This window comes from Sminthopsis crassicaudata, chromosome 2 (assembly GCF_048593235.1).
Source record: "Sminthopsis crassicaudata isolate SCR6 chromosome 2, ASM4859323v1, whole genome shotgun sequence".
NCBI classification, from domain to species: Eukaryota; Metazoa; Chordata; class Mammalia; order Dasyuromorphia; family Dasyuridae; genus Sminthopsis; species Sminthopsis crassicaudata.
The window spans coordinates 398014034-398034560 of record NC_133618.1 but is presented as its reverse complement, the minus strand read 5'-3'; the positions used below and the strand labels follow the sequence as shown (position 1 = coordinate 398034560).

The window sequence follows — 20527 nt, the reverse complement described above, 5'->3', positions numbered from 1 at the left end:
GCAATAATGTTGAGGGCCCATTCAACAGGTGGGGGAACCTTCTCTGAGTCTGGGTCTATTCTTGGAATATATTCCATTTTAGGTGCTAAGCCCTCAAGATCAACATACCATCACTCATTCTGCATGTTTGCTGAATTCTAGGGTTTTGGAAAAAACAGAAGCAATATAAAATCCAAGACCTCTCCATTTGTAGATCTCTCTCCCCCAATGCTCAAGTGGGAGGCCAATGTGTGTGTCTGTGGAGAGAAGGAAATGGTATTGAAAAAGGCATGAGGGTCAAAGCAGCTGCCATTATTATTAGGATCTTGATTTTTGCAGGTTTGAGCCCTTACCCTGGCATCCTGGTGAACAGCAAGTTCTATAAGTTGGTGAAGGAGGGATATCAGATGGCCCAGCCCAACTTCTCTCCCCCAAACATGTGAGTTCAAACTCTGGGAAGGACTTAGATATGTTGTTCTCTCAGGGTAACTGCTCAACAGTGACCCAGTAGGCTCAGCACCTTCTTCCTGCCTTTTAAGTATTCACTCATACCAACCTTCTAACATACCTGTCCTTCAGATCAAACTTAAAATGACAACTTCTCTGTGGAGCATTCCTGAACTTGTTCCTCCAAGCTCCCATGATAGGCAGGTGGCTGTGAGGAAAGCATTTTGTAAAACTTAATGAAGTTCAGGGTTTCTTCTCTTGCTACTTAACATAGGCCTCCAGTGTGGAATTGAAGGCATCTGAGTTGAGTCTTGGAAGAATGAGAAAAACTTGAGAGGAATAGGGAGACAACATTCCTAGAGGGGAGATTTACAACAGGAATTGAAAATGGGGGGGAAAGGGAAGAAGATGGAGTGAAATTTTCCTGGGTTTGTCTACCAGATATAGCATTATGCAGGCATGCTGGGACCTGGAGCCCACTCGAAGACCCACCTTTCAGCAGATCTGTTCCCTTCTTCAAGAGGAGATGGATACTACTAGTAAAAAACAGGTGAGCTAGGCCAGGGAGGGAGGTTGGCCAAAGTGGTGCCATGGTGGATCTGAACAGGACTGACCTACTCTCTTCCATTTTCCTTTTTAGGACTATGCCAACCTGCCCAGTAGTGGCAGCAGTGAGGAAGAAGACAGTGTCACTGAGCCCTTGGACTGCTGTGACCAAGCAGACAGCAGCCAACCCCTACTACAGGCCAACAACTATCAGTTCTGTTAAGTCAGTCAGTTCTTCTATGGAAGGATCCACATGGGGCATGAAGAGACAATGATTTAGCTATTTCACTGAAGGGCTGGGCCCAAGTTTGAAGCTCAGGAATATAAATAGGCTAGCTATTTCTCTGGGAACCCAGTTATTTTTGCATGCCAGGGTCCAAATGGCATATGATAGCTGCATTCCTGTTTAGGACTTTCTCAACCCATTGGTGCTCTAATAGCCTATTTCTTACCATCTATTACTACAAATCATCTCAGAAATTTTATCCTCTCTCTCTCTCCAACTTAAGTAATTTTTGCCTTTATGGCTTAGAATTTCTCTGTACCCATTCCCTATGGAAGACTAAACTTAACTTCAGGAACTGAAAAACAACTTAATTGGGTGTGAGACCCAAAAGCCAAACAAACAATACTGGAGAGGCAGCATAACATGAAGGATGGGATGAAAAATCTAAGATCTGGGTTTGAACCTCACCTTAATTACTTATTAGCCATATGGCCTAAGGCAAAGGCCTACTTCCTCATCTATAAAATGATGAAGCTGGATTCTATTATTTGTAATGTCCCTTCCAGCTTTAAATCTATAAGCCTACAGGAACAGGTACAGGCCTGGATAGGTTGAGCGGCAGGGGAGAGAAAGTAATTATCATGGCTAGAAAGTGTCAGCCATCACTAGTAGCAAAAGCTAGTTCTCATCCTCCACCAACACCCCCCACTTAGCTCAAAGCTTTACATGCACCATTTCTGCCACAAATAAATCCCCAGGTTCCTTGGGGAGGCAACTTAGCAAATTAATTTTGTAAAAGCCTATTTTTGTGGGTTTTTTAGTTAAAGTGATGGTATTCCTAAGCTTCCTTCCTTATCTGTTTATACCCTGCTTTGGGTTATTATGGCATTAAAAAGTCCAAGGTCTAATAATATCAAGGCTTACTTTTGTTGGCCCCTTAAATTATCAGTCATTGCTCTGAGGACTGGCTGACCTTGGCATTTGGCTGGGTAGGCCTGAAATGTATCTAAAAGCATTAAACTAAGCTATCTACTTTTAATCAACAGTCACCTCACATGATGTCAAAGCCAATTAAACTAACAACATTAACTCAATCCAGCCTCTTGATTTCTTCCAAATTAAAAGAAATAAACAAAAAACCAAGAAAAACCAAAAACAACAAACAGAACAACAAAGCAACCCCTATCTCCACCCCTCTCCCAGACAAAGCTGAAACCTTTCTCCATTGTGTCTAGTCCTGGTCATACATATATTTCCTTTTCTCTAATTTTGACATTTCATACTGACGGGAAACCCTCTTAGAAGTCAAAATTGCCACAGTTGCAAAGGATAAAAAAATAATGCTAGGTCTGGGGTGCCCATTTGAGAAGAGACAACTCCAAGGTTAAATAAGCTAATCTACAGATGATAAGGAGCCAGGTCCAGTTTCCTATGAGCATTAACTTCACTTTGTTCCTTTGAGAATGGCTAAGTGTAAGTCATCCCTATCTCTGGTGCAGGGCCACTCACTCATATATCTCAACATATATCTCACATGAGCAGCATGTACATTATCCCCACACAAAGATCACACATCTGACTTCTGCTTCACCCCAAAATGGATAATTTATTAAACTTTATCATTTGGGAAAAAAAATCATCAACTCCTCAAATAAATTAATCAAGAAATGGCAGATTCCTATACCATAATGGCCTTGGGTGTGTGGTCCAGTTCTGCCATTCTTACAGTCCAGTCTGCTTCCCCTTCATGGAAGGGATGTTCACCGACACAACACATGTGCCATAGGCTCCTCTGCCCTTGCCCTCATCCTCCCCATGTCCTCCGGTCCCATGTCAACCCTGGCTAAGTCCCCATCAGCAGAGTGATATGGAAATGTAGAGGAAGATGTAGCTGGAAAGAAAAGGAAAGGGAACTCTCTTCCTCAAAGCTACAGTTGGGAATGATGTAGGCAGACCCAAGAAACAGAAATGGGAGAAGCTGGGTGCTCCTAGGCCAGCTGGTCCCTGACTAATCTTTCAGTGGAGGACTCTCTGGCTTCCCACTGCTGCTCCCTAAAACTGCTTCCAGATTTGGTTTTTATTGTAGCAAAAGACTTAGGCCATGAATAGGACATAGCACCAGAAAGAATAAAGTGCCCAAAGGGGTGGAAGCTGGAAATCACAGTACTAACAAGCCTGATCGAACCATGCAAAAGCCCTGCAGAGTCTCTAGATGTCCTCTCTCAGAGCCAAAAATGAAAGAGATAGAAAGAACTTCCTAAAAACAGGATTATGACATGGCAAGTCTGGGATAGCAAATGCTCAACCCAGCAGGAAGGACTAACTCAGCAATTAACAGTCTTGTTTCTTGGCCTCCTTCCCTGATCCACTACTCCTCCTGTTATGTAGACAGGAGCCCAAGTTCCACCACACACACTCTTGGAAAACTGGGTTTCTGGGAGTAGATGGGGCCTGGAGGAGAGCAGAGGCAGTTACAGACTGGCTTTGATATCCTAAGTGCTATTCCATGGCTGGAAGTGAATTCTGGAGCATCCACCATCATTAAATGAAAGTGGTACATAACTCTAAAAGGAAACAGTCTCTACAGGGGGACTTCTTGCCTGCCCTGAGAACAGACGGAAGCACATGGCTCTTTGGTCATCACAAGCAGTCAAAGGCAAATGGCCTCTCTCTCACTGGAAGGCAGAGGGGAGTCCCTGCCAGCCCACTGGATGTATCTGCCTGGGGGCAACCCCCAACTATGGCTTGAGGCAGAAGGAGCAGTGCAGTCAGGGATAAGCTTGGCTTACTCAGAAGTTCCCCTTTCCTCCCCCTGAGGATCCAAATCCTCCTCCTCAATCTCAGTCTTGATCTGTGCCACCCCCAAGCGATAGAGAGTATCTCGGATCACCACCTCCCCTGGCTGGCAACTCTGTACAATGTCCTGAATCTGCCGGTTGACAATCTCTCGGCTGGTGAGGAAGTCTATGAGGCGGTTGTAGAGGTAATAATGAGTAGCATTGTCAAAAGTGACAGGTCGCTGGCGAATGTTGCTTGTCTTGCTGTCCGCAATGGCGGTGAGGACAGCTTCATAGGGTTCCAGCTCCCGGCACAAGGAGAGCGAGTGGTGCCTGGAGCTAGGATCACTGGGGTTGTTTGGGTCTGTTCCGGTGTGGACAATGCGCCGGGTGGTGGTTTTGGTGACTGGGTGCTGAACTGAATGTTCAGCTACTGTCATATCCACAGTGTAATGTCGGTCCAAAAGTTCTGGGCAAGACATATACTGCAAAACATAAAGGAAAAGCCACAGTTACAACAAGAAATGATAAGTAAAATCAGGACAGGGACCACAATGGAAGAGAGGAAGATATCTAGAGAGGTAGATGATCATTCTCCAAGCACAGTACAGGATGGGCTATGTATTTATTAAGGGACCAAATCCTGAGTTAGATAATTAAGGAAATATGTATTTGGGGTGGGCTGGGGGGTCTTCAACCTGGGTCAATGTGTCTTTAGGGGATGTAATTGCTGTGGGCTTCCCCCCCCACCCAAGGCTAATCTTAACTTCCCCATGCCTTAGCAAACAGCCTGCATGAACTCTTGTACCCAAAGTAAATTTTGTTAGCTATCTGTCTGTATCCATAAACTTTTATGGCAGTTTGATACTCTTTTGGAAAAGATTAGTCCCTCTTTACCCAATAATGACATATCATTATGTCTTACTAGTGAAACAAGGAAGGGCCAAAAGGGAATTGGCAGGAAGTTTGGAATTAACTGAGGAAACTGGTTGACTTGTCCTTCTGCCTAAATCCCTTTGTAAACATTTAGCATAAATATTAACTATGGAAAGACTATCATATCACATTCCCAGTATCTCACAGAGCAAGTGAGAGATTCTGTTTTTAGCAATCTACTATCTTAAGGATTCATAAAGTAACAGTATATTGTAATGGGAAAATATTTGGAACAAAAGTCAATAGATTTGGTTTTTCTTGACATCTATGCTCTGCTTCTAACAGGCTGTGTTGTCACTTTATTAACCCAAAAGGAAGTAGGAGAAATGTGACAAGATTAAAGGTTGGTAATTGTATTCGACAATCAGGTCCCAGCAAATTTGTTCTTTGTGGCCCAAGGGTATGTTCTAAGGTCCCTTTGATGACTCACTGTTGGAGGCTCTGTGGGGCTAGAGAAGCACCCCTGATTCCTTCCCCACATCTGATTGGTCAGTTCTGGGTAGCACAAGTCAGCACACAAGGATACTGGTGTAGCCAGATCCACTACATAGACTGGAGGCCAATGGCGGGAGGAGGTGAGCAGGTCCACATGGTCACGAGCACTTTCCCCTCGAACCAGGTATTTAGAGCCACATATCACCTGAGGCCAGAGGATACAAGATACAAATGAAGGAACACTTGACCAGAATCAGCTTAAGGAATAGTGCAATGATTAAGAATATACCAAGACACTTGCTATTTTCTAGGGTTAAAAACTTTTTTTTTTTTTTTTCCAGTGTAAAGAAAGGCTTCAAACCAATACAAACTGCATCCACTTCCCCATTCTATTCTTCCCTCCCAACTAGTTTCCTTTCCAGGTGAAGTTACTAGAGCTGAATGTCCTATAGGCCATCTAGCAGCACTATGAAGTAAATCCTGTTCTTAGCTGTCACACAGTGTTGCCTTGTCCTAATTCTATGCTATTCTTGAAAACAGCTGGTTTAACATCTCTGCAGAAAAAACAGGAAGTGAATCTCAAAGCCATCTCTACTATTTCCATTGTTCTACTCAGAACTGCCAATAATTTCACTATCAAGGAACTGAGTTCCCTTCCCTCCACTAGTACCCTTGATATTTCCTTACCTGGTGGGGACACACCTTGTAGATTTTGCCCCCTGTTAGATGGGATGGAGTTTGTCTAGCTCCTCCTCCATTCTGTATAGATTCATAGAGAGCCAACAAAGAGTAACAGAGTTGATCCTGGAGAACAAAAGAAAGGACAACAGAAACTGCTACTTTGTAATTTGGATTTAAGACTCTCTTCTGGAGATTTTATTTTAATTTTTGCTGTGTGTTGGACTGTACACAATGCTTTAACTGTCTAGCATCATATAAACCATAAATTTTCCTCACCAACACTGCTTTGCAGCACAAGAAAAAAGGAGACAAATCTAGGGATATAAAAGAACCTTAAGTAGTTTTTATTTAAAAAAAAAAAAAAATCACTAAAAATGAAATTTTTGTGTGCTGTGTATTTTATTTCTGCAAAAACTAACACGCTATATATCATAATCAATTTTTCAGCTGATTTTGGTACTATTGCCCAAAGCCTTAGTGAATCTTCTTGGGGTCACAGTTTTGTAAACAAAGACCTCAGTATCATCAATGCTGCCCATCAGAATTCTTTCCCACTAGTAGGATATCAGCAAGAATATTCTGAGGCAAGTTTTGAATGTGTGTGTATGTGTGTGTGTAAAAACATGAAGAGCTCTAAAGTCTACAAAAGAAAGAAGATTCATTCTGCATTTAGGTTTTAAGTCCCAAAGAGGGAAGCTCATTTCTTTCCCAAATTCTGATGCTCTGACCTACCTTGAATAGCAATGCCCCAAAGCCCTGATGCTGAAGGAGAGAGACCTTCTGTAATCCCTATGTGGAAGAGAACTCATCAGGCTGAACTCAACCATCTGGTCATTTTAAACAGGTCTGTCAGACACACTGATGGGCATCTATAAATCCCATAGTACCAAAGAGTTCCTCTGTGACCACCAAATCATACCAATATAAATCTAACTGACAATATTGGCTATTTTAGACTGCTTGAGAATCCTTAGGGTGATAACCAGAGATGTTCTTGAAAAAAGGGAAAGATGTGCCAAATTCCCAAGCCAGTGACATATATGTCTTTCCCTTCTCTCAGTATAGGACTAGTGGTTCTCACTGTCATGAAGAAGTTTAACCCCTCCCACCAATTCCTCTACAAATTCTAAGAACCCTAAAGCTCTAAGACAAAAGGTTCCTAATTGGCATATAAATGGCAAATCTGACACATTTTTACTCAATGTTGTTGGTCTGTGTGTTTAATGCACATGAACTTTTTGGAATTCATATAGACACAGGCAATGGGTATCTACTTTGTCTAGATAAAAAAGCTATGGGGAATAAGGATTCTAAATAGCAAAAGTTTTATTCAGGCTATAAAAATGGGAATAATGTAATGTGAAAGTCTATAATGACGAAGGAGTGAATTTGTATGACAGTGAGGAAGTGGAAAGAGAGTAAGGAGGAAATATTAAGGAGCAGAGAATCTGAGAGAAAGACAGTCAATCAACAAGCATTTATTAATTAATATGTACCAGGCAGTATACTTAGCACCTTGATACAAAGAAAATTAAATATACAGGGCATGCACTCAAGAAACTCACACTCTAATGGGGGACATAACACATAAGCATATCTAAGCCGTATACCTAATAGACAGAAGAATAATCTCAGATAATTGTGACCAATGGGACAGATATGAAAAGCTCTCTGGAAGGTAGGATCTGAGCCAGATCTTGAAGGAAGCCTGAAGGCAAAAACGAGAAAGGAGAATATGGAGGCCAGTGAGTAAAAATATATGGAGTAGGTATGTATAAAAGACAACAAGAAGGCCAGTGTTCACAGAATGTATGGAGGGGAATAAAGTATAAGAAAAGTGTAAAGGATACCAAGCAAAAGACTACTAAAACTCTTCAGGAATGATATAATGAGAGCCTATCTCAAGGTAGTGGTTATGTGAATAGAGAGAAAAGATATTTTAAAGTAGAAATGACAAGGCTTATTAATAGATTTTATATGAGGAATGAGTGCAAGAGAGAAGTGAAGGATGACATTGAGGCTGTGAGCTTAGGTGACTGCAAGGATGATGGTGCCCTTGACAGGAATATGAAAACTTCAAAGAGGGAAGGGCTTGGGGGAAAGATCATAAGGTTTTGGAAATGTTGAATTTGAGCTACCCAAGGAAAATCAAGTTTAAAATGTTCAAAAAGCAGTGATGATGCAAAAAGAGCTCAGGAGAGAAGTGTATAGAAATGATAATTAGGGGCAGCTAGGTGGCACAGTGGATAGAGCACCAGCCTTGAATTCAGGAGGACCCCAGTTCAAATCTGGTCTCAAGACACTTAACACTTCCTAGCTGTATGACCCTGGGCAAGTCACTTAACCCCAGCGGGGGGGGGGGGGGGGGGGAAGAAATGATAACTGAACACACAGAAGCTGAGGGGGTCATCAAAAAAGTATAGAGAGGGAAGAGAACTCAGGTTAAATCCTTAAGAGATACTTAATGGTTAGTGAACCTGACTAGATGAAGAGTCACCAAAGGATACTGAGGAGGAATTAGGAAAGAGCAGTATCACTAAAATCCAAAGAGAAGAATATATCCAAAAGAGGGTAATGGCTACAATGAAGCAACTATATAGACTCTCTTATACTTGGAAAGTTAACCCAGGGTTATTTTCTTTTTGACATCTTTTTTCTCTTTATCTCAGAAGAAGTTTCTTTTCTAATGCTTTAGAAAATAGCCCTGGGGGGAAAAGGGTGAATGGAAAAAGACAAGGTTTCACCCATTGAGGAAAATATGGTTCACTTTTCTAAACAATTAAATTCATTTAAAATTAATCATTCCAATTGAGGCAAGCAGTCAAGCTCCCAGGTGCCTTTTTTTTTTTTTTTTTTTAAACCAAGCTCACCTTAGTCTCCTCTGCTCCCCAAGGAATACTACACAGCCTCAGAAGGTGTTGCAGCTGCTCTTTGCTATAGGAGCCAATCTCTTCCAGCTTCAAAGTGCCTTCCTGAAGTAACCTCACCATTGAGCTGCCATTACCTGTAAAAGGAATGGAATAGGAGTATGTGTGTTTGTGGGGCAAGGGGGGAGGGAGGAGGAAGAGAGGAAGGGGTCAAGGGAGGACAGAATGATTGGTGCCAGTTATAGGCAAAATAATATGGCTGGGAATAGGAAGCACATCAGTTGCAGTTAAAGGAAAGGAAGACAGTTTCCTTATGCTAGAGGAACAATAGGAACCGAAGGCAAATCATAATGCCACTTTCCTAGTTTTATTTTCACTTTAAATTCTTCAAAACATGTTTGCATGACCACATTGCCAATAAGATGAGAGCTTTCGGAGCCCAAGCCAGGAACCTAAATTTGTACTATACTGGTCTATCACATTTCTCATTTCTGGGATCTAAAAGACAATTAAAAGTCCTCAAGGAAAAAAGACCATCCAAATGACTGAATTCTCACTCCAGTCACTTTTCAGGGGCATTAGCTAGAAAATTAAACTTCATCATCAATACTTAATTGGTCAAATAACTCATATACTCATACACTTTTGACTTGTATCAAGTCAAGTGTACTTGCAAGGTTGACATCAAAGACTTCAATGTTTCTTCTTCAGCTCCTGATGTCAGAAGCCTTTTCTATAGGTATTTTTATTCTCCAACCTCTGATTTTAAAGCTGAAGAAACAGGGGAACCTTTTTAGAGACCCCATAGTAGTCACTACCTTTTTAGAAATAATATGTTACACTACAAACACAATCCACTTGTGGATCAAATGCATTTGCTGGGAATTATCACCAGTATGTCCTAAAGAACTATATCTACAATCTCAACTTTCCAAAGGATCCCTATCCTTTTAATGCTTGGTTCTGAAACAGCCTTACCAGGAACTGACTGAATTTCCAGGTTCTTGTCTTTCTCAGTGTTGACAACGACAGGTCCTCTCATCAATGGTGGGAAGAAGGGGGCGATAACAGAGGCATCAAATTTGGTGATAGGGATGCTGGCAGGGAATGCCATCTGTTCAATCACCTCAGTCTCCATTGTGGACCAGAAATCTTCTACATTCACCTCACTGGAGCCCAGGAATTCTGGCCAAGTGAACTAAAAGTTAAATTGAAAACGGTTACTCAAACAGAAAAGCCACATCATCATCTGAATTTAAAAATTTAAAAATTATAAGGTTCTAGAGCTAACAGATACCAATTAATTTATTTTGCAGAAGGATAAAGAAAATGTTTTTTTAAAATAGAGTGGAGGGGATAAATATGATCCCTATTAAATCAGCAATTGGTGTCAGCAAAAAGGAGAAGGCCTATTAAGGAAGGAGGCTCTACATTTACTGAAAAGACAATTAAAGAGGCAGCATTAAAATTTCTGAACCTAGTTGAACTTTGTCTAAGGAAATCAAAAGCAGTTTTTCTGTTCCAGGAATGGCTAATTAGACCAATGAATATTCACAGTAATGAGAAATTGTGAACATTATTAACACGTATGCTAACAGACAGACAACAGGAGATTGGAAACTATGAGAAAAAAATAGGCCTAAGCTGCAATTAAATTCTCAAAGGAATATGATGTAACATTAAAAAAGTAAAAATCATAAGCACAGCTTACAGTTTAGCTGTGCAAAAATATTTAAGTTGTGCTTATCTTAAAACTCATATAATTTTAGATAAAAGTTCTTCCTCAACTATCCCTTAAGAAATTAAATGTCTTCAAAGAGTATTGAGGGAGTTAAATAGAAAACAAAAACAAAAACAAAAAACCCCACAAAACCACAAAGAGATCAGGGGAGGGAGTGATGGTGGAATGATTCTGTTGACATGGTCTGAAGAAGAAAAAGAGAAGAGAAGGTAAAATGAGGAGTAGAAAGGAGAAATAAGGAAATAGAATTTACTATTTCTCTTTAATTTGTGTGGGTGAGAAGACTATACAAACAGAGGGAAAAGGTAAGGGGAGTTGAGCATAAAATAAATCTTTCTCTCATCTGAAATAAACAAAAGAGAGCAGAACATGTACATGTATATAGCTTGTTGTGAAATATAGTAAACTCAATAGGATATCAAATGAGGATTGGAGGGAATAGATTAAGAGGGAGAATAACCAAGGGGAGGGTACGTTCTCAAGCAAAACAAACTTGCTGGTCCTGAAAGGGAAGATTTATAGAGAGGAAAAAGAAATGAAAAAGAATCCAAGGGGAGGTACCTCAGATTGCTTCTCAGAAACTGTGGTCTAAGAACGTAAGAGAATATTGAACTATAAAAACTGAAATAAACAATTTCAGAGAATCTTTGCTAGCATAGGAAAAAAAAAAACAGTAAGAGTAATAATAAATTAACAACTACTATTAGAATTTATATACTGTTAACCATATGCCAGGTATGGTGTTAAGTGTTTTACAAACATTTGATCCCTTTGAAATAGGTGCTGTTATTCCTATTCTGAAGTTGAACAAATGAAGTAAACATGTCTTCCTGATTCCAGGTCCAGTGCTAATGTCCATAGTGCTATCTAGCTACCCATAGCTGATACTATAAATTAACACAAAGTGAAATTAGTAGACTCAGAACAATTTATACAAGCAAATAACATTGAAAAACAAAACAAAACCCATCCAACTCTGAAAAACTTAAGAATTGTAACCAATCAATGACCAACCAAATCTTCAGATGATCTATATGATAAAGTTTGTTACTCACCCCTAGATAGAGAAGACTAGAAAGAGACATATTTTTGGACATGGCCACCATGTGGATTTACTAAGACTATACTTATTTGTTACAAGGATTTTTCCCTTTGTCTCATTTAACTGGTCAAGGGGAGAGAGGGAGGCCAAGTTACCAAAGTGGGGGGGGGGGGGGGAAAGGCCTTTGAAACATTTTAAAAAAGCATATAACAGAAGGAAGTTCAGAAATGGAGGACACTTCTGAGAGTAACAATTTACTGCATTTTACACAATTTATACATTACACATTTTTAGGAAGCAAACACTGTGAAACAGAACTACATAGCTTCATGATGAATCCTCTGTTTTTTTCTGTCTGTGTGGGAAAGTCTCTTTTTTGGTGTTTAAATTCAGGGAAAAAATACATTTAAAAAAAAAAAAAAAGGAATTCTGGTTTTGGACATGTTTAGTTGAAGATGCCTAATGGTCATTCAATACACAATAAGTAGTCAAAAAGTATTACATTCTCCAGATCAGAACTTTACAATGTGCTCAAAGGGTTATTAATTTGATTACATTTCCTTCTATTTTTTTCTACATATCAACTCTGTTGCAAGAACATATTTGCCATATTTAGGCAAATTCTTTTTCTTGTCTTGAAGCAAATAGCTACTCTAGCCAGAACATGTTCTCCTTTAAGTAGTGGAAGGTTCCCAGTGAAACTACAAAGCTCCAAGTCAAACTAAGTAAGAATCTTTCAAAGAACACATTACCTCCACATTTTTCAAAGCCAAAACATTCTCTTCATTCCTTTGGGCCATTTCTACTTTGGGGGCTACCCCACAAACACCACAGATCATGTCATTGTAGTCTCGCACAGTGAGGCATTCAAATGCCCAGTAGCCACTGCATAGCAGTTCCTGGAGCTGGCTCAGTTCTTCAGGACCCAGGATTTTCTCTGCAATGAGAAGATTACAATGAATTACAATGCAATCATTAAATATTTTCCAAGGCAGTAAATGTGAATCAGCTCTGATCTTTACAAAAAAGAATTATTTTCTGGAAAGTAAGTATAATGATCTGAAAATGAAGCTAGTCCTGACAGGTATCTCCTTCCCACCAAACTCTAATGGAAATTAGTTTTCTGAGATTCAGGAATCCTGGGCTTCACTTTAACTTCAAGGGCCAACTCTAATCCAATAAGGAAAGCCAAAAAAAGGAAGGGTGGAGATAGATCAATCTTAGTTTCTTTATGGCACTCAAAAGAAGCTCCTCATATGAGGAGAAGAGTTCCCAAATGGTTAGGGATATAGCTTCTAGACTACTAATCCCTTAACCCAAAGCTCCAAGAGACTTGTGGTGAGAAGTCTCAACAGATGATCTGCATTTTAGGCAATCTCAACACCAACACATGGCAGGTTAGTCAGACATCCTAAAGGATAATGAAAGCTCTTCAAAGTTAGTGTCAACACTTAACAGAAAAAATGCTGCACAAGAGATCTAACCTCAGTTCTGTAGGTAGTTTACAGTATAACCATAAAATGGTCATTTGCTCCTTCTGGAATTCAGTTACGTCATAAAGATGTAGAGCTTTTCAAAACTGTCCAATCTTCAAGAAACAAGCCCCCCCCCACTGAGGCAGAGCTTTGAGCCAATGACACTTTATTAAAGGGTCCGTAGTTACCCTAATGAAGAGGACTTTAGATCTTCCTCATGATCTGAGATGCCCCCTTCCTCCAGTGCCTTAGTTTTATAGTTCTGGATACCTGGACAATATAGGTGAAGCAGACCAGAAATAGTCTTTTTGGTGGACAGACCGTGCCCTTGACCCCCAGGAGGATCTACAGAAAATACAGAATCTCTCTTGGCTGACATATGAGTTAGCAAGCAGACCTTTCAGAAGGTGATCTATCAAACTGATGAGCATATCCATGGACTAGCAGAAGGGCAGGCTACAGGCCAGCAAATAGGGTCACTTATTAGCTATGAGCTCATGTCATCTCTCCATGTTGGAAGATAAGAGGGATGACAAGGGATGGAGGAGCAACAAAAAGCTGGGGAGCTTTCTATGTAATTGAATCATGTCTGCCACACTGGACTTGGTCACTATAACAAGGGGAAAAAAAGGTAGAAGTCATCTAATTACCTTCCTATGTGTAAACAAATTTATAATCTGCAGTTCACAGCTCAGAGGCCTACTATCAGAATTTATAATCAACACCACCACCACATCATACTGACTAATACTGACTGGAATAAACTAAGGATCCTATTAAACTAGGGATCTTATTAATCATCTATCACAAGCAGAAGGTTCTTAGTTCTTCTCCAATTCTAGGCTGAAGGATCTGAGGGAGTTTCAGATTGCTTCTTCATTTAGATATATCAGCAGTTCCAAAGTGATTTTTCCTATTCATCTTCCACAACTGCTAACTTTGCTGCTCAAATCCTGAACTCAAATTTCAGTTAGTCCTACCTGTTTGTTCTTGGACTGATTCCAGAACACTGCTGATGGCCACTTTAGGGTCCTCTCCCAGTTTGATGTGATTTCTGATTGCAAAGAGCAGATCCAAACTCACCAACAGTTTGCTTCCCACATTAAAGAGACCTGTCAGTTGAAAGGCAAAAAGAGACTTTTGGACTAGATTCTGGAGTATCAAACATTTTAAATGCCAGCCTATCCTAAGGCTAATCAAGGTCCAAGGGAGAATGCATGTAGGAATCTCCTCTCACTTCTCAATTCCCAAATCACAGATTAGTCTTCAAGACAGAAATCTGTACTTCTTCAGTTAACTAAATTTGTGCAATGGTTATGTAGGAAGGTAGGAGGAGATTAATTTTGCATTTCTTTGATTTCATTCCTCTTTGGCTATACTCATTGGATCTCTTTGATCTCTCCCCCTCCCTTCTGTACCTTTTTATGGTTACTCCCATAAGGATGTAAGCTCCTTGAGGGCAAGGATTGTCTTTTTTACTCTTATCCCCAGGACTTAGTGCCTGGCACATAGCAGATATTTAATAAATGTTTACTGAGTACTGACAACTCAGATCCTTCAGTCTGGAGAGATTAAGGTTAAAAGAAGACATGATTAAAAGCCTTAACAAGAGCCTTGTTCACTAAATTTTGAGGCAATCTCTAGAGAAACTCAAAGATTACAATTTAGAGGCCATAAAAAAAAAAAATCCTACTTTATATGACAAGAAGGTAAAATTGGGACTTCCATAACACTCAATTCAGGGTGAAACTAAAATATATTCAAATGAATTTAGATGGGTTCAAATGGGTTATGGAGAGAAAAAAGACATGTTAAGACACCCAAGATTTCAGACATTTTACTTAGTGTACCTGCCACAAATCCCAGAATTTGAGAGTTGAAAGGAACTTCAGTTATCTATCTAGTCAAAAAAAGATATAAAGAAATCCTCTAATACAACCCCAAATTTGTAGTTCAGCCTTTGACTGAAGAACTCCAAGGAAGGGAACTCAACACCTCAGAAGCAAGCTGATCTACTTTGAACAATTCTAAGTGTGCAGAAATGCTTCTGAACGGACATTGATGCTAAATTTGTCTTTGCAACTTCTGCACACAGATCGTAGTCCTGTCTTCTGGGACCAAACAGACTAGACCCCTAAACAGCCTGCAAATGCTTGAAGAGATCTATCATCCCCATTCTCACCTCAATTTTTCTTTTCTCCAGGCTAAACATATCCAACTCTTTCAATTAATTCTCACACCTTGGATTCAAGGCTCATCATAATCCTAGGGAGCACTGATCCAGTGACTCTATTAGACCACAGGGCTGCCCAATCCTCAATGGTCTGGAGCATTAGAACTCATAACTCACCTTATGGCCTCAGATAGCATGGAAGGAAAATGCCTACCTGTGTAGATATCTGTGAAGCTGTGCAAGGCCAGACATTGTGGATTCAGACACATCTTCACCTGGGCAGTAACCAGTTGTAATCGGTTTGCTGTCAGCAACCAGCACTCCTGTGGTCCAGCCAAGGAGCTAAAGCAAAAAAAAAAAAAAGGGAGGGGGGGAAGGGAAGGGGAGGGAAGGCAGAATAGACACCAACTCCTAAAGAAGCTACAAAGTTATGTAAACCAGGGTGATATTTTCAAAAACTTGTAGAAAAAACAAGAAATGGTTTTGAAAGCTTCAGCTCTAAAAGGTTTTCCAGGCCAACTATTTGCTGCTTACTTACAAATTTATTCCTTTCTCATCACCACTAAATTTAAATCAACTATTCCTCCCCATTATATAATCAACTAAGCCCAAGAGGTGTTTTTGGAACTGTTTCAATTTGCGTTTCAGTCCTAATAAATTCCAAACTGGGAAAAATGTTGCTTAGGATCTAAGGATGTTGGAATAAAAACTAAATAGTGAATCAATATCTAATTCTACGAAAATAAGTTCTGTGGAGGGAACCTCAGGAAAGGCAGAGTATACAGAGTAAGATTTCAAAACAAAGGGGCTTGAAAAAGGCCTTTGAAAGGTACAGCACAATTGTGTGACCAAGACGAAATAAGCAGGGGCCAGGATAAAGCTAAAAGGGGCTCTTACTTTTGTCCCCCTTTGAATAATGGGCTGCTACAGAGGAGGCACTGCGTGGATGGAGATTCGTAATAATTCGACCAAGAGGTCTGCTCGATGGTGACCGTCTCCTCACTCACGTTGGACAGGATGAGTCGGGAGCTGTTGAGTTCGTGGATCAGGGTGAAGACCTCGGCCAGCTCCGACTCATTCTCTGGGATCTGCAGGACCTTGCGCAATAGTTGCAGTGTGGATTGGCGCTGGATCTCCTTCTGGGCCTGGCTCAAGGGCTCAGTTGTGTTCAGCACATCGGGGGATGGCGAGCTCACCTCCTGGGATGAGATGGAACTGTTCACCAGGTCGTCAGGGCAGAATGTGACAACCCTGGGATGTACACCCAGTTATGGAGGCCCAGGACCTTGGGTCTTTGCTGCCAATTGCTTTATTAGCCTCTTTGGAATAGATTCAAGGGCCAGTCCCCAAGTAAACATCAGCACTGCCTTTCCCTGACCCACCTACTCCAAAAGTAAATAAAGCTAATTCTTTCCAACATCTGTGGCAGAATAAAGCACTATAAACTCATTAAGACTTGGAGTTTAGAGCTGAAAGGCAGGGACATAAGTTCCCATGTTCAAAACTTCATTGGACATAGCAAGTTCATTGCTATCTCCTTCCTGAATCTCAACAAAATCAGTCATTCAGCCATAGCAAGGTTCTTATATAAATGATTGATTTGTGGTACTGCATATAAATACTTCCCCCCATTTTTTTCAAAAGTATTAGTTCCTCATCTCCAGTATCTATTTTTAACTTACATTTTACAACATCCTATATGGCTTTAAAAATTATTACTTGAGTTCTACAGCACTTAACAAACTGCATTTAAGTTTAACAAAAGTTTAAAAAATTGGAGTTTTAATAATAAAGTGCACTGAAGCCTCTAGATAGCTCTAAAGGGCAGAGAACACAATTCTAGGCACAAATTCCTAGACTTTTTTCCCTTGAGGCAACTGGGGGTAAAGTGACTTGCCCAGGGTCACACAGCTAGGAAATGTTAAGTGCCTAAGGCCAATTTGAACTCCAGTCTTCCTGACTTCAGGGCTAGTGCTCTAATCACTATGCCACCTAGCTGCCCCCTAAATCCCTAGACCAGTGGTTCTCAAACTTTTTAAACAGGGGGCCAGTTCACTGTCCCTCAGTCTGTTGGAGGGCCAGACTGTAGTAAAAACAAAAACTCACACTCTGTCTCCGTCCCTCAGCCCATTTGCCATAACCCAGTGGGCTGCATAAACGTCTTCAGCAGCCGCATCTGGGCCCACGGGCCTTAGTTTGAGAACCCCTGCCCTAGACTTTTATAAAGAGAGCTATTTTTCCTTTCTTTAAAGTCATGAGATATTGGGTGAGGGAATGAGTTCAATCTAAGGGATAATGGAGAGTGATTGTAGTAGCGGCAATTTATCTATGCATTGCAATTGTAATTATATCTATTGCAATTGTAATTATTTAGATAGGGGTCCCAAAACTAAACAAAATGGATGTCTCCTATAATTTCTACTTCACCTCAGAAAAGAAATCACCTACTTAAGGGCAAGAATAAATCTCTGTTACAACTTGTAAGGGGGAAGGTAATCAGCAAAACTTGAATGAAAGAGAAGGGTCTTCCAAAGTCTAGGGCCTGCTGAGAAGTATGGGAGAAGGATTTAGAATTATCTACTTATCCTAAATAGCAGGACCACTGACCAGAGTTACTTTCTTTGAAAATAAGATCTGCAGTTGGAGAACTGTGTTCAAAAAGTTCTATTACTTATGACTTAAGTGACTCTCTTCTGGGCCAGTTATAGCTCTGAAATGAAGAAACTGGATTAAACAATTTCTAATTCCAAATTCTATGACCTGACATTTGAATTCCTTCCTTTTGCCTACTCTGTCCAAACTCTATACACTCCAATCCTGCTTTACCTAGAAACAAATATGCTAACTCTTAAGAACCAACAACACAGAAAGAGAATTCTTGAGTCTAAGTGGGACACCAAAGTCAAACTCCTTTTGCTCATCATTCTAATCCTACCACAATCAAGCTCTTGGCTACTTTTCTAGCCTTATTTCATATATTCCACTATAGTTTAGCCTATGCTCCAAAATAAATTGGATTCTTATAGCTACTGAACAAACCCTGTACTCTCAAATTTCCTCTCACTGTTACCTATGTTTGGAATGTTATCCAGCTCCTCACCTCAGATTTCTTACATTTTGTTATGTACCAAATATACAACATTATAGAAGTACATTATAATTATTTATATCTGTATCTCATTTACATCTCCAAGACTAAGTTCCATGAAGGCAAGAGCTGAGCATCTAAACTTTGGTGCCTACTTCAGTGCGTACTACAGTGCTCCCCTCAATAATTTAAAAAAATGTGAATATAACAACTTGCCACATTCAAAACTGGTAATATAGATAGTGTTTCTGTAAGCCAAAACATAACTACAGCAACTTTTCAAACATTTTGAAGCATTTGCATTCAGAGAATAAGACTAAAGATTGTTTTATAGAACAAAAATCAATGTGAGAGAGAAATCTAAATGGAATATGATGTTTTAATCCAAAAGAACCCTACAGAACCTATAGAGATTGAAATACGCTAGTACTAGAACTCCAAAAATTTAACATTTTTTTTTTATCATCACTCCTCAGTAAACACAAAAAATAACCCTTTGTTTCCCCCAAGTCCCATGTTAGTGCTATACTTATTGTTTTGGTTTATAAAGTAAATAAAGAAGCCTTTATTTACTTGGCCAGAATGTGAAATAGCATGTCAACCTAATAGTCTTGCATTCTTAACTACTAAAAGACATTTACTGTAATTAACAAAAACACTCTGAAGTCTGAAAAAAAAAAAAAAATGACTTTCTATAATAAATCTCAACCCAAAATCAGCATGTAAACCCAAAGGAGGTGGGAAGAAAAAAGAACTCACAACAGACTTGGGTGTTTTCTCAGTTCTGTCTTTGGCAAGGTTGTAGCCACAGCTGGGACAAATTCGTGGTTTGTGCCTGTTGGTGTAGACATAGCTACAGGAGGGATTCTTACACTTTCCCCGACCTCTTGATGTTGCCAGTCCTAGGTCCTAAGGAAAACAGAACCTTCAAACTTTGCTAATCTCTCCAAAAGAATGACTAATAACAGCAAGTCAAGAAAAAAGCAATTTAGATAATCTGATTTAGTTTAATTCCCAAGAAGCTCAGTCACATGCAGTCTTCCTTCAACTCTAATCACACACCCCAATTTGGCTTTGCCACTAACTTGTGCTGTGATCTTGGACACATTTCTGCATCTCAGTATACTAATTTGTAAAATGAAGTTGGTCTAGATCAAGAAAAGATTTTTAATCTGGGGGTTCTATACTTGTTTTGAAAATTCATATGTGATACTTTATTTCAATGAAATTCATTTCCTTTGTAACCTACATATTTTGTTTTATGCATTTGAAAACATTATTCTGAGAAAAGATCCATAAGGTTCAACTGACTGCCAATAGAGTCCATGACATGCATACAAAAAACTTTAGAGACTCCTGGGTTTAGATGTTATCTTACTTGAACATCCTATCTTTCACAACATAAGAGTACTAGGTCTTACTTATTTCTGAAATCTTTTCAATTTCCAGAGGAGCAAAGAAGCTAGATGATCTAGCAATATCAGAATCAGCTGAATAATAATCAAACCCATCTCCCCAAATTAATTATTACAAGAAAGGTGTTTGGCTAGATTAGTGCTTTGGAGAGATTTAAGAGAAAACTAACCTTGGAGGACCAAGAATCTTGACCAAGAATCAAGGATTTAATAAATGGTATAGCTAGAGCAGAATACTACAGCTGACAACTCCCAGTAAAACCAAGGACTCCAAAAGGTATGCCTCTCATCAACTTATCCCAGGCAAAAAATTTAATAACATGTTTTAAACACCTCCTTCAGGCCACAGATATTAAGACCAAAGTTTTTCTCTGAAGGAATTCAGATAGCCATGTGAATCCCTTGGGTTTCCAGCATCAGTGATCAATTCTCCTTTTCACCTCCCAACCTCTCTATCAAATCTCATGCATAAAGTGGCACTCACCAGTGTGACAGTACAGCTGTATTTGTAAGAAGGGAATATATTCGGTTTGACCTCTACAACTTTCACCTGAGATGTCCTGTTAGAAGAACTATTTTGTACCTGTAGGTCAGAACAGATAAAACTGGTTTCAATTATTTGAATTTTTAATTAGTAGATTAAACAAAAACTTCTGCACTGTATTTTAATTAATACTTTCAATTAAAAAAAAAAAGAAA

The 20527-nt window shown here is 39.7% G+C and overlaps 2 protein-coding genes across 2 annotated transcripts in view; one reads left to right on the top strand and one right to left on the bottom strand.

The window, feature by feature from the left end:
- Window positions 1–2292, top strand: part of CSF1R (colony stimulating factor 1 receptor) — a 42335-nt gene extending 40043 nt beyond the window's left edge. The window contains exons 19-21 of the mRNA XM_074291755.1: window positions 319–418; window positions 868–976; window positions 1067–2292. Coding sequence (XP_074147856.1) covers window positions 319–418; window positions 868–976; window positions 1067–1195 — 338 coding nt within the window. The 3' untranslated portion in view covers window positions 1196–2292. The remainder of the gene's footprint in view (window positions 1–318; window positions 419–867; window positions 977–1066) is intronic.
- A 492-nt stretch (window positions 2293–2784) lies between these two features.
- The window catches only part of HMGXB3 (HMG-box containing 3), a 45956-nt gene continuing 28213 nt past the window's right edge, over window positions 2785–20527 (bottom strand). The window contains exons 10-20 of the mRNA XM_074291754.1: window positions 20313–20411; window positions 19173–19322; window positions 16223–16524; window positions 15540–15667; window positions 14133–14264; window positions 12430–12614; window positions 9873–10092; window positions 8898–9031; window positions 6034–6150; window positions 5342–5551; window positions 2785–4460 (exon numbers count right to left, since the gene is read on the bottom strand). Coding sequence (XP_074147855.1) covers window positions 3984–4460; window positions 5342–5551; window positions 6034–6150; window positions 8898–9031; window positions 9873–10092; window positions 12430–12614; window positions 14133–14264; window positions 15540–15667; window positions 16223–16524; window positions 19173–19322; window positions 20313–20411 — 2154 coding nt within the window. The 3' untranslated portion in view covers window positions 2785–3983. The remainder of the gene's footprint in view (window positions 4461–5341; window positions 5552–6033; window positions 6151–8897; window positions 9032–9872; window positions 10093–12429; window positions 12615–14132; window positions 14265–15539; window positions 15668–16222; window positions 16525–19172; window positions 19323–20312; window positions 20412–20527) is intronic.